Source organism: Capra hircus, chromosome 5 (genome assembly GCF_001704415.2).
Source record: "Capra hircus breed San Clemente chromosome 5, ASM170441v1, whole genome shotgun sequence".
Taxonomy (NCBI): Eukaryota; Metazoa; Chordata; class Mammalia; order Artiodactyla; family Bovidae; genus Capra; species Capra hircus.
This window is the reverse complement of record NC_030812.1, coordinates 109,179,403-109,191,558: the sequence shown is the minus strand read 5'-3', so window position 1 is coordinate 109,191,558 and position 12,156 is coordinate 109,179,403. Positions and strand designations below refer to the sequence as shown.

At 48.8% G+C, this 12,156-nt stretch overlaps 1 protein-coding gene across 1 annotated transcript in view; it reads left to right on the top strand.

The window, feature by feature from the left end:
• FAM227A (family with sequence similarity 227 member A) overlaps window positions 1-12,156 on the top strand; it is a 49,157-nt gene that overhangs the window by 21,410 nt on the left and 15,591 nt on the right. Inside the window, exons 9-11 of the mRNA XM_018049071.1 lie at window positions 323-446; window positions 2,434-2,541; window positions 3,659-3,738. Coding sequence (XP_017904560.1) covers window positions 323-446; window positions 2,434-2,541; window positions 3,659-3,738 — 312 coding nt within the window. The remainder of the gene's footprint in view (window positions 1-322; window positions 447-2,433; window positions 2,542-3,658; window positions 3,739-12,156) is intronic.

Genomic DNA, 12,156 nt, shown 5'->3' with positions numbered 1-12,156 from the left:
GAACCCGCTTTCCAATGCAGAAGACGTAAGAGGTGTGGATTCGATCCCAGGGGCAGGAAGCCCCCTGGAAGGAGAAGGCAGTCCACTCCAGCATTCTTGCCTGGAGAATCCCATGGACAGAGGAGCCTGGCAGGATACAGTCCACGGGGTCACAGAGAGTCAGACACGACTGAAGCAACTGAGCGCGAACGCTAAGCATGTGATCAGCACGGTAGCCCAGTGCCAGGTAGAGCGTTTTATCACAGGTCCTTTCTGCAGTCAGGGGCTCTTTGCTGGGTGTGGAAACATCCAGAATGTTGCCCGGGCTCCTTTTGCCCCCTAGAGGTTGCCATTGCTTCTGAGCAAAGCCCTGTACACCAGCTTCTGCTGCTGTTTCCCTCAGTCCTGGTTCAACACGCACGAGTTCAAGTCTGACATCTGCAACACGATGAGCCTGTGGATTTCAGGTGAGAGGGGGCTGCTTCCTCCTGGGAAAGCCATTCCAGATACACGTCTTCCACCAGAGCCCAGGTAGGTTCCTGGTTGCCATCATACCTCCTCATTGAGGCAGTTGTCCTTTTCTCTCCTTGACAAGCAGGAAAGTAAAGTGTGCAGTTAGATCCCAAGGAGTACCCGTGAGCCTGCTTCCTCAAACAGTCTGAGACAGTCCTCGTCCCCCTTTGTCCCTGGCTGCATCTGCAGGGAGCAGGTTTCAGCAGTCCTGCCTGTTAACCATGTGCTGTAGGTGGGTGGACCCAGGACCCCCTGCCGTGTGCTGGCCAGGTGGTCCTACCTTCCACCCCCCTGTGTGACCCCGCGTGACCCAGGGTTGTCTCTCTCTCCTGGCAGCACACCACAGTTCCAGTCTGATGTTTGCTTTTCACCTATTTTTCAGTCTCCTTCCTCACTCGCCCTATCTCAACCCAGATATCTTCTAAAGTCACTGAAAGCTGAGAAGTCCCCTGTGGACTGAGCGCTGCGCTAAGTAAGCACTTTTTACATTTCCTCCTATGTTGAGGATCACTTCCATGTCAGGACATGTGGTCAAACTCACAGATCTCAGCATACAGTTGTATTTATAGCTAAGAATTATTATTGCAATGGAGTGAGGATACATAACCAGATCCTAAGGGGACAGACAGGCAGAGTTTGAAGGAATTCACGTGCAGGCTTCCTCCTCCCACTGATGCAGAGCCCCTCATCCCGATGCAATGAACATGTAGCCACACGTGTGTGATGGTTTCTGCCCAGACGTCCATTAGAGAAACAGTGCCCAGAGTTTTTACTGGGGGCTGCTCATGTAGGCACCTCTGTCTATCATGTACCAAAATTCCAGGGAAGCAGGTGGTTAGCATCAGCTACATTGTTTTATAAGCAGTCTAGGCCCCCTGAGTCATTCGTGTCAGGGAAGAAAATTTCCCCCAGCTTTATTGAGATATAACTGACATATGACATTGTGGAAGTCTAAGGTGTACAGTGTGAAGATTTGATGCACGTATATATTGTGAAGTTTTTACCACAAGCAGATTAGTTAACTCATCCTTCACCTCACATAATTCCCAGTCCTTTTAACACATGCAGCATTGAGAGCAGGCATTCAGACCCAGGCGCCCCCACTGTGAAGCTAAGTCTTTGACCACTACACCGTCTCACCTCCCCTTCTGACTCTGTCTTTTCTGTTCTTTCTTCCTATTGCCTTTTTTGTCCAAGGCTGTGCCTCCTTCCCCAGTTGACCCCCAGTAATAAGCCTCCTGCCCGCTTACTTTGTCCAGTGGAGACAGGAGCTTAGTATAAGGGCTTGAATTTTTTAAAGTAATCTTTGGCCTTTTCCTTCCTACATCAAAGAACTGAAGGAGATAGTGGAATTTCTGTACTGTCTGAGGATTCAGACTCCAAGAAATCAAGATTCTGAAACACATGGTTTCCTTAAAAGAAAGGTGTCAGCCCCCTAAGCATCACCATTTGACATTTCAGGCAAAGCCATTTCTGGTACTGAACCAAGTATAATAATATGTTGGACAAAGCTTTACTAAGAGCCTGTTTATCGTGTGCCAGATCCAATACTAAGCCCTGGAGGTGCAGAGATGAACCAGACCCAGCCCCTGCCTTCAAGGAGTTCCAGTAAGAGCAGAGGAGATAGACAGGAAAAACAGTGACAGTGCCTTCACACCTACATAGCACGCGGCAGGTTCACACGTCTGTGGTGTGATCTGACCCTCACGCCATCGGGAGGGCAGGGTTGGCCTCACATCTCCATTCTCCAAATGAAGAAACCAGTCTCACGGAGAGGAAGTGGCTCGTGCCAGGCTACAAGGCCAGCATGGGGGAGGGCTCATGCTGGAAGCCCAGGCCCCCCAGGACCAGCAGGGGCATGTCGGGGGCCTCGCTCTTCTGTTCCCTGCCTCCCTTCCTCTTTTGCAGCAGTTTTCATGACCGCTCTTAACTCCTTCTCAGGTATATATCCTTGCCCACACAGCTATAACAGCTGGGACTACTCAAAACTGGATCCAGAGAGGTTCCGGAGAGAAGAATTAATGTTGCAGAGAAGAAGACTGCTGAAGGGTAAGGTTCCAGCTAGGGACTACCATCCCCAGTGCCTGCCCACTGCTACATCCAGCTGCCACCTAGTCCAGGCAGTTGCTGTGCTGTGCTAAGTCGCTTCAGTCGGGTCCAGCTCTGTGTGACCCTATGGACTGTAGCCCTCCAGGCTCCTCTGTCCATGGGATTCTCCAGGCAAGACTACTGGAGCAGATTGCCATTCCCTTCTCCAAGGGATCTTCCTGACCCAGGGATCAAACTGTTGTCTCTTACGTCTAACCTGCATTGGCAGGCAGGTTCTTTACCACTAGTGCCACCTGGGAAGCCCCTAGTCTGGGCAGGGAGGGACCTTAATACTGAAATCCTCTGACCTGGTTCTCTCTCAAGGCTAGCTCTCACGTACCCTAAACTAGCCTCCAGCAGACATCATGGACACCCAGGAATTTCAAAGTGAAAAGAAAAAAAAAAATCTCACCTGGAAATTGTCTTCACAATTAATGACATTTCAGTGAATATTAAATTTAACATCGTAAGAATTTGGTAGGTTGTTACTCTTTTAAGTGTTTAGTAGGATTTACTCATTTCAGTTTTGCAAGGTTCTGAGTTTTTGTTTGTCTTTTAAAGCCAATGCTTTTTGTTTTCTTCTTGTGAGTTGAGTGCTTGCCCTGTTTACCCTCTGCAGACATTATTTCCTTTAATTGGCTCATCAGCCCTTTGAAGTAGTTAGTATTCACACCCTTTCACGGGATCAAACATGTTAAGTGATTTGCCCACAGTCACTCAGCAGGTAGAATGACAGGCTCTGGGTGGCCTGATGCCAGGCCTCTTGCTGTTGTTGTAGCCTCCAGGGCTTCCGCGATGGCTCAGAAAGAATCTACCTGCAATGTGGGAGACCAGGATCCGATCCCTGGGTGGGGAAGATCCCTGGAGAAGGGAATGGCTACCCACTTCAGTATTCTTGCCTGGAGAATCCCATGGACAGAGGAGCCTGGCGGGCTACAGTCCATGACATCACAGGAGTCGGACCTGACTGAGTCTCACTTTCATAGCCTCCTGGGAGGGGCTCTCTCAGAGTTACTGCTCTGGTGTCACCCTCAAGACTAGAAGGAACTGACGAACTACTTTCTTTCCTCTTCCCTAGGAAGAGACTTGTCTTTCCTCACTGCTAGGAGGTACTCTGTCTGGAAAGCCGCTCAGAACAGGAGGACCTGCTGCCATCATGTAAGTGTGAGGCCCGCACCCAGACCTTTGGAGCCCCCTAAGCTTCAGTGACTTCTGGTTGGTTGCACATCTCTGCACTCCTTGCCCCGTCATCTCAGGGAGGGGCCCTGGATCTGGGTCCTCAGGTCTGCAGGGATGAGTGGGGGCGCTAAAGGGCAGCCGAAAATGCCGGGATTGGGAGGAGAGAGGAAAGGAAGCCATCTTCCAGTGTCGGCTGCAGCACACGTGTCTTTGTATCTCCTCCCCGGTGAGCCTCATCTCATTCCTTAGCCTGGACATCCTCCCGACACCTCCTGGCTCCTCTCCTCCTGGTTCATCTTCCCTCCTGTGTAGCACCGGGCACCACCACCCCTCTGCCTTCCACTTCCAACACCCCACTTTGAGCTCCCTTCGCTACTGCAGGAGGCTCCCGTCTGCCTCAGGCTCTCATATCCCTTCAAGTTTTTCAAAACACAAATCTAATTACATTATCCTGTCCCCATCGACCCTAAACACGGCCCCCTCTCTCAGCCTTCCAGGCCTCAGAAGGGGCAGGTGTTCGATGCCTGGTCAGGGAACTAAGATCTTGCATGCCTGCCACAGGGCCTAACCAGAAAGAAAGAAGACGAAGAAGAAGAAGAAGCGGTCAGTAGGAAGGCCCTCGCCTGCCTGCCCCGAGACCACCTGCCCCCGTCTGTACCCTCGCAGTCTGCCGTCTAGGAGGAAGGGCCTTCGCCCTGTGCTTGGACCTCACCGCTCAGCTTCCACTCCTGCGCTCGGCGCCGTCGTTTTTTGCAGCATCGTTCCCCCCTCAGCTCCTCCACCCGCCTCGCTGCGGTCTGTTGGTTCACTCCCACCATTGAACAGTCCTCTAGCATCTGTTGCCTTTACAGAGAAAACCCACTTTGTCTCTGCACCCTCGTTTCTTGCTGCCTGTCCCCCAGAATTTCCTGGAAGACTCGTCTGCCCCCGCATCTCTTCCTCAGCCGCCCTGTGTTTCCTGCCTGCTGTGCTCGTCTGCACCTGCTCTGGCCAACTTGGCCTGGCCCCCAGTCTGTTCCCTCTTCTGGTCTGTTTCATATGGCTGGTTGCTCTCATCTCCTTGAAATCCTTTTTTTTTTTAACTCTTAGCTTCTTTGTTATCAGACTTTTTAAGTGTCTTTCTTTCTGGCCGGCTGCCCCTCCTCTTGTCTTTCTTGCTAGCTCCCCATCTCATCAGTCAGTTTTGTCCTGGCCCCTTCCCTCTCTATCTAGATATCCTTTCCAGGTGATTTCGTCTGGTCTAGTGGCTTTCTTTTCTTTTTTTAAAATGTATTTATTTATTTTAATTGGACGATGATTACTTTACAGTATTGTGATGGGTTTTGCCGTACATCAATATGAAGTGGCCATAGGCATTCATGTGTCCCCTCCATCCTGAACTCCCTCCTCCCGCCTTCCTCCCCACCCCATCCCTTCAGGCTGTCACAGAGCACCAGCTTTGGGTGCCCTGCGTCATACATCAAACTCCCACTGGCAATCTATTTTACATATGGTGATGTATATGTTTCAATGCTATCTATTCTCTCAAATCATCCCACCCACCCTCTTCTTCTCCCACTGAGTCCAAAAGTCTGTTCTTTATGTCTGAAAAATATGGAATGCGTCATGAATTTGCATGTCCTCCTTGCACAGGGCCCATGCTAAGCTTCTCTGTATTGTTCCAACTTTAGTGTATATGCTGCCGAAGCGAGCACGGTCTGCTGGTTTCCTGCATGCCAGTAACGCCCAAATCTCCCTCTGTACCCTGGCCATGCTCAGGACTCATATGGTCTGTCCAACTGTCCTGTTGGCTTTCCCAGGAGCCCCTCAACTTAGCAAAGCAGGGGCGTGGGGAGACGAGCCCTGACTCCCAACCTGCGCGACACTCCTCTCCTGGCCCGTGGCCGTAGCCTCTTCGTGAGCTCTATTCTTTCACTCTTAGCCCCAGCTGCTCTCCACACAATGACAGAGTGACCTTTTTCAGACACACACTGGCTGAGGTTGTTCCTGGCTTAAACCTTACCAGTTCTCCAGTGCCCCCAGTCCCCTGAACCCAGCCTGAATTGCTCTGCAGAATTCAGCCACCTCCACCTCTCTCTCCTGCCTCCTCACTTCCATTCCCTCGCTGCACTTCCTTCTGCCTCTGGGACACTCCAGCCCTGTGTCCAGTTGGGTCATCAGCTGTCACCTTTACCTGGAACATGCTTCCCTCAGGGTTCCTGAGGGAGAGGGCTGGCTCCTTCTTGCCCTTCAGATTCCAACTTTCTGTCATTACTTAGCGGTGTCCCTGGTCCCCCAGTCACTCTCTGTTATCATATTGCCTATGATTCCCCCATACAGTACATATCATGCTCCCTGCTATTCTTTTTTTTTTTTCCTTGTCTGCATGACATATGTGATTCCTAGTTCCCCAGTAGGGATCGAACTCGCACCTCCTGCATTGGAAATGCAGAGTCTTAACCACTGGACTGCCAGGGAAGCCCCCTGCTATTCTTCCTGCAGGATTTATATATTGTTCAGTATCTGTCTCCCCCATTAGAATATAAACTCTATGAGAACAGGACCTCTTTTCCTTTATCCCTCTTCTATCTCAAGCTCCTGCAATAGGCTGAGCACAAAGATACTCAACAATTGTCTCTTGACTTCACAGAGGAGGTCATCATGTCAACTCTTCACCCTCTGCTTAGCATATAATGTGCTTAGTCATTCAATTGTGTCTGACTCTTTGCGACCCCATGGACTGTAGCCCGCTAGACTCCTCTGTTCATGGGGATTCTCCAGGCAAGAATACTGGAGTGGATTGCCATGCCCTCCTCCAGGGACTCTTCCCAACCCAGGGGTCGAACCCAGGTGTCCCACTGCTCTATAAATGTCAGGAGGCTTCCCAGGTGGCTCAGTGGTAAAGAATCTGCCTGCCGATGTGGGAGACACAGGAGACTCAGGTTCAGTCCCTGAGTTGGGAAGATCCCCTGGAGTAGGAAATGGCAACCCACTCCAGTATTCCGGCCTGGGAAAGTCCATGGACAGAGGAGCCTGGCAGGCTACAGTCCATGGGGTTGCAAAAAGTCACAAAGAGTACAACTGAGCGTGCACACACAGTATAAATATCAGCCTCCAGAAGTATAGACAGAACAGGCACTGTGGAGGGACAGCTGTCACTCCCAGACCGAGAACAAAATATTATTCAGTGTTTTTGCACTGCCTGTCACAACTGTGTCAAGCAAATGTATTTTCTTTGTACTGGAATACATTAAATCTTCCGACAGTTATTTCAGAAACCCAGCTAAGAGAGTCCATTTTCTGCCCCAGAAATAGAAATAATCAAAAGCTTTCCAACCTTAAAAGCAGCTGAAGTTTTACTGGGCAAACCAGAATGGAGGGAGTCATCGAATTCCACGGTGGGGACAGAGCTTCTCTCTTGTTTTTAGCAGACACGCTTTCCCATCTGCTCAGGGAGATAGTTGGCTGTGTTCAAAATGTGCTTTTCAGTAGCAGCAATCTGTCTGGGAGTCCACAGTTGAACGGACGAGTGGCAGGTTTTAAGTCTTACCCTGTGGTATGCCCTATTCCAGCTTCATGTTGCGAATTTGCAGAGAGGGAATAAAAAAGCATCTAACTGTGTATCTGGCTTCCCCTGTGAGGCTCAGCTATAAGTAAGGGCTCCTACCTATTAGAGACTGCGTCACTTGTTCACTTAATAAATATGGGAGAACAGTCAAATAAGACCTTTATAAGGAGGAGTCATCATCGTAGTTCTTATTTGCAAACACAGAAGCTAATCCAGCTGCTTTAAACAGGAAGAATATATTATAATAAAGAGTATTAGTGGTACTAGTATTAGTGGAATAATAGTAATATAATTAGTATTCAGTTCAGTTGCTCAGTCATATCCAACTCTTTGTGACCCCATGAATCGCAGCACACCAGGCCTCCCTGTCCATCACCAACTCCCGGAGTTTACCCAAACTCATGTCCATCCAGCCATCTCATCCCCTGAGAGCCATCTCATCCAGCCATCTCATCCTCTTCTCCTCCTACCCCCAATCCCATAATTAGTATTAGTGCTATAAGAAAGAGTATTAGTGGTACGTGGTTCCCCAGGATGGGCCAGGGCATTAGTTTCAGAGGCCGTGCCACCAAGAATGTTGTGCACTGACCTATAGTAGAGGGGACTAATGCTCAGAACTCCACTCTTCTTTCCTTGAAAAGCCAGTTGCTCCTGTTACAGTCTTTCCAGAAGCTGAAGTCTGCTTGGTTCCTCACTTCCTCACCTTGCACATTTCCATCTTAAATTCTCAGGCAGGTGCATTGCATCTGAGGGTGAGAGCCTGGGTAAAATGTCTGCGCTCAGCCAGAGAAGAAGCTGGGAGAGTAGCTGAAGTCTTTCAGTCACTTTGGGGCCTGGGTCTTATGTACATGGAGAAAAAAAAAAGAAAGTGTTAGTGACTCCGTTGTGTCCAGTTAAGTCTTTGCGACCCCATGGACAGTAGCCCGCCAGGCTCCTCTGTCCATGGAATTCTCAGGCAAGAATACTGGAATGGGTTGCATTCCCTTCTCCAGGAGATCATCCAACCCAGGGATCAAACCCAGGTCTCCCTCATTGAGGCATATTCTTTACAGTCTGAGCCACCAGGGAAGCTCATGGAGTACATCGAGAACGCATGACAAATGACACCTCCAGGATGTGCCATATGAGTTGAGAACCAAAGGACGAGAAGGAGTCAGCCATTAGAAAAGTGAAGGAAAGAACCTTCCAGGAAATGAGAACAGCATGTGCAAAGGCCCTGAAGCAAAAGTGGGGAGTTGATATTTCCAGGGAACAGGGAGAAGGCCAGTGATCCTGTAGCCCAGTGTGAGTATGGAAGAGGGGCAGGGATTGATCCTGGAAAAGCAGCAGGGGTTATATTCTGCAATGTTGGCTCGGCCACAGTACGGTGTATGGATACAATTTCAGTGCTACAGGAATGCGCTTAAGTAGGGGAGTGACATCTGATTTCTATTTTTAAAAGATCACACTGTTTTCTGAAGATGGAGAATATAATGAAGGGAGGAGACAGGACACCAGTTAGGAGGCTTTTGTAGTTGTCTAAGGGCTTCCCTTGTGGCTCTGGTGGTAAAGAATCCGCCTGCAATGTGGGAGACCTGGGTTCGATCCCTGGGTTGGGAAGATCCCCTGAAGATGGGAAAGGCTCCCCACTCCAGTATTCTGGCCTGGAGAATTCCATGGACTAGTCCGTGGGGTCGCAAAGAGTCAGACACAACTGAGCGACTTTCAAGGAAGAGGCAGTGACAGCAGGAAGCAAGAAGCAGAGAGGCCTAGAGTGTGTTCTGGGGATATTGATCTTTCAGGACGTGCTAATGGATGGCTTTGGGAGTGGGGTGGATAAGAAGGAAAGGGAGGAGTCAAGGATGTGTTCCAGTGTGTGGCTTATGCAGCTGAACAGGGTGTGGGGTTTGTGAGATGGAAAGTGTAGGGTCTGGGGTAGGAGACTATCAAGAATTCAGTTTTGAACTTGTTAACTTTAAGATGCCTGTGAGAGGTGCAAGTGGAGATGTCACATGGGTAGTGAAACATCCTAGGCTAGACTGAAGGAGAGGCCAGGGTTACAGAAAAAAACAATTTCTTCCCAAGTTTTACATATTTGTGCCAAAATATGGAAACTACGAGTGCATGACCACTGTGCAGCCCTAGGCCCAGGCGGGAAGACATACTAGGCTTGGTTCAGAAGAGCTAAATTTTCGTCTAGGTGAGGCCACCTATCAGGTAGATAGCTTTATCAGTTCTAGAGCAAATCTGAGCCTTTGTGTTCTTGTTTATGAAATGGGCATCATGGCTGGTATATTTAAAATTAATTAATTTTATTTTTGGCTGCATTGGGTTTTTGTTGCTCACAGGCTTTCTCTAATTGCTGCGAACTGGGACTCCTCTTGTTGTGGAGCACAGGCTCCGGGCTCAAGGGCTTCAGTAGCTGCGGATCCCAGGCTCTAGAGCACAGGTTTAATAGTTGTGGTGCACGGGTGTAGTTGCTCTGCAGCATGTGGGTTCTTCCTGGACCAGGAATCGAACCCATGTCCCTTGTATTGGCAGGCAGATTCTTAACCACTGGACCACCGGGGAAGCCCATGATTGGTACTAATTCTTAAAGATTCAATCCAGGGAGAGGTGCCATCCCATAAATTGTTGTCTAGCCATGTCCTGTCAGAATGGTTTCTCATTTTAACCAAAATTTCCTCAAGTTCCAGAGCAGAGGTACATAAGGGTCATTTAACAATAATGACCCAAATTCCTGACGCTCATTCCTGTACCTGCTGATACCAGATCTGCCAAGCCCACGTCTCTCGCAGACATTTCTGGGCATCCCAGGATCGAGTGTGAACAGTGGCTCAAAAGCTGGTCTCCCTGCTGCTCTGTTCCATCACAGCTAAGCCTTCAGTGTGCAGAATCTGAGTGGCAGGGTGACAGGGCGGAACGGTCCCATCTCCACTGTGCTGCGGTGGGAAAGGGGTCCCAGAGGGGTCTTAATTTACGCCCCCATCCCAACAACAGTGCCTCACATGCTCAGAGAGGCGGTTGCTGAGCAGAACACATGAGAGTGGGTGGGAAGATAATTTGGAGAGTCCACCATGTGCAAATTTTCTGTGTGTATCCTATCCTAGCGTTTATAGCATCCCTGCATGGTAGGTCATTATTATCTTTATCTAACAAAAGGAGAAATAGACTGAAACTGGTGAAAACTTGCCCCAGGCCACATGACTAACTTCAGCTGACATAGAAAGCTATTAATCTGAGCTCTTTCTGCATCATCCTACTGCCTCTCCAACAAATGCGAAGGTCTAATGACTTCAACCAAGTCCATCTCCTTGTGACTATCGTCCGCTCCATGACAGAGCTCTCTGAAGCCTGTAATCAATGAGTGTGATGCTTCACTGAGCTCTGCGAGTGTCTTTTCTCTAACAAATCCAAGTAACCACTTCGACACTGTAAAACGCAGCTGCTGTTGGACAACCAGCTGCATGGTGGATGGGAAGTCCTTTTAGCTTTCTTCTTCCCATTCAAATATCATATTTATGTAAAAGCAAAGTGATGATTGTTGAGGCTGGAGGGCTGTTTGTCTGCCACTTGGTGGGCCATCTGTTTAAGACTGCCAAACTCCTACTCATCTTTAAAGACAGAATGAAAATGTCTTCTTTCCTTGGAAGCCCTCCAGCTCTGCCCCAAACAGAATCAAGCATTCCCACTGGGGCTTCCTAGAATACTCTGCTGGTATTGCTTGTGACAGATTATCAGCTATTTCCCAATATTTGTTGTTTCCTCCCCCTGTAGAAAAGAGAGAGACTTCCCAAGTGGTCCAGTGGCTAAAACTCTGCATTCCTAATGCAGGGGAGCCAGGTTTCAATCCTTGATCAGGAAACTAGATCCCACATGCAGGAACTAAAGATCCCACATGCTGCAGCTAAGAACAGGTGCAGTCAAATACGTAACACACATAACGTAATTTTTTAAAAAGAGAGAAACCTGTAAAGAAAAGGTTACATTTCCTTACCTTCCTTCCATCCATGTGTAGCCATGTGACTAAGATCCAGTAAATAAGATATAAACAGATGTGCCATGTGGCAGTTTCTGGGAGTCTTCCTAGGAAAAAAGGAAGATTCCTTCATCTCTTTGTCCTTTTCTCTGTTCTGCTGCTTGGAATGCGAATGTGATGACTGGAGCTCTAGTTGCCATCTTGGACCCTAAGAATAAAGGTCCTATCTTAGGAAAAGTGGAACAGAGCTAGAAGAAGTCAGAGTCCTTAAGATTTATCACAGGAGAAATAATGTATAAACCCTGAATTGCCTACCTTCAGACTGTTATATGGGAGAGACATTGCTACTAATAGAATCACTATTCATTTCAAGTCTCTGTCACTCGTGTGCAAACCTAATCCCGAGTTATATTACTTCTGTAACAAATATGTGGTACTTTCCAATTACCTTAGCATAACTGTGGTTTCCTATTATCGTCCTGGCTAGACTCATAGCTCCTCTCAGCAGGGACTAGGTTTCAGGTTTGGCTCAATGCCAGACACATTAGTAGTTGCTCAATGAAATGTCTTCTGAAGGAGATGTGGTGAGTGATTGCATAAACAACCATGCCGTGTCTGCAGAGAGCACTTCAAGCATGAGCGACAACTGCGCTCTGCGTTCATTAGCTGACTTAATCCCCTTAAGAACCGCGTGAGGAAACCAGGCAATCAAGACATTCATTGACTTGCCCAAGATCACGGGCCACTGTGACAGGGCAGAGACTAGAACCCCAGTTTGCCTCAAACCCCAGCTCACATGTTTTCTACATCTCTTTCCCCCATGCTCCCAGGATGGAGGGCTGAGTTGTTGAGCTCTGCCTGAAAGGTCTCCCTTACGTACCTTTGCTGAGAA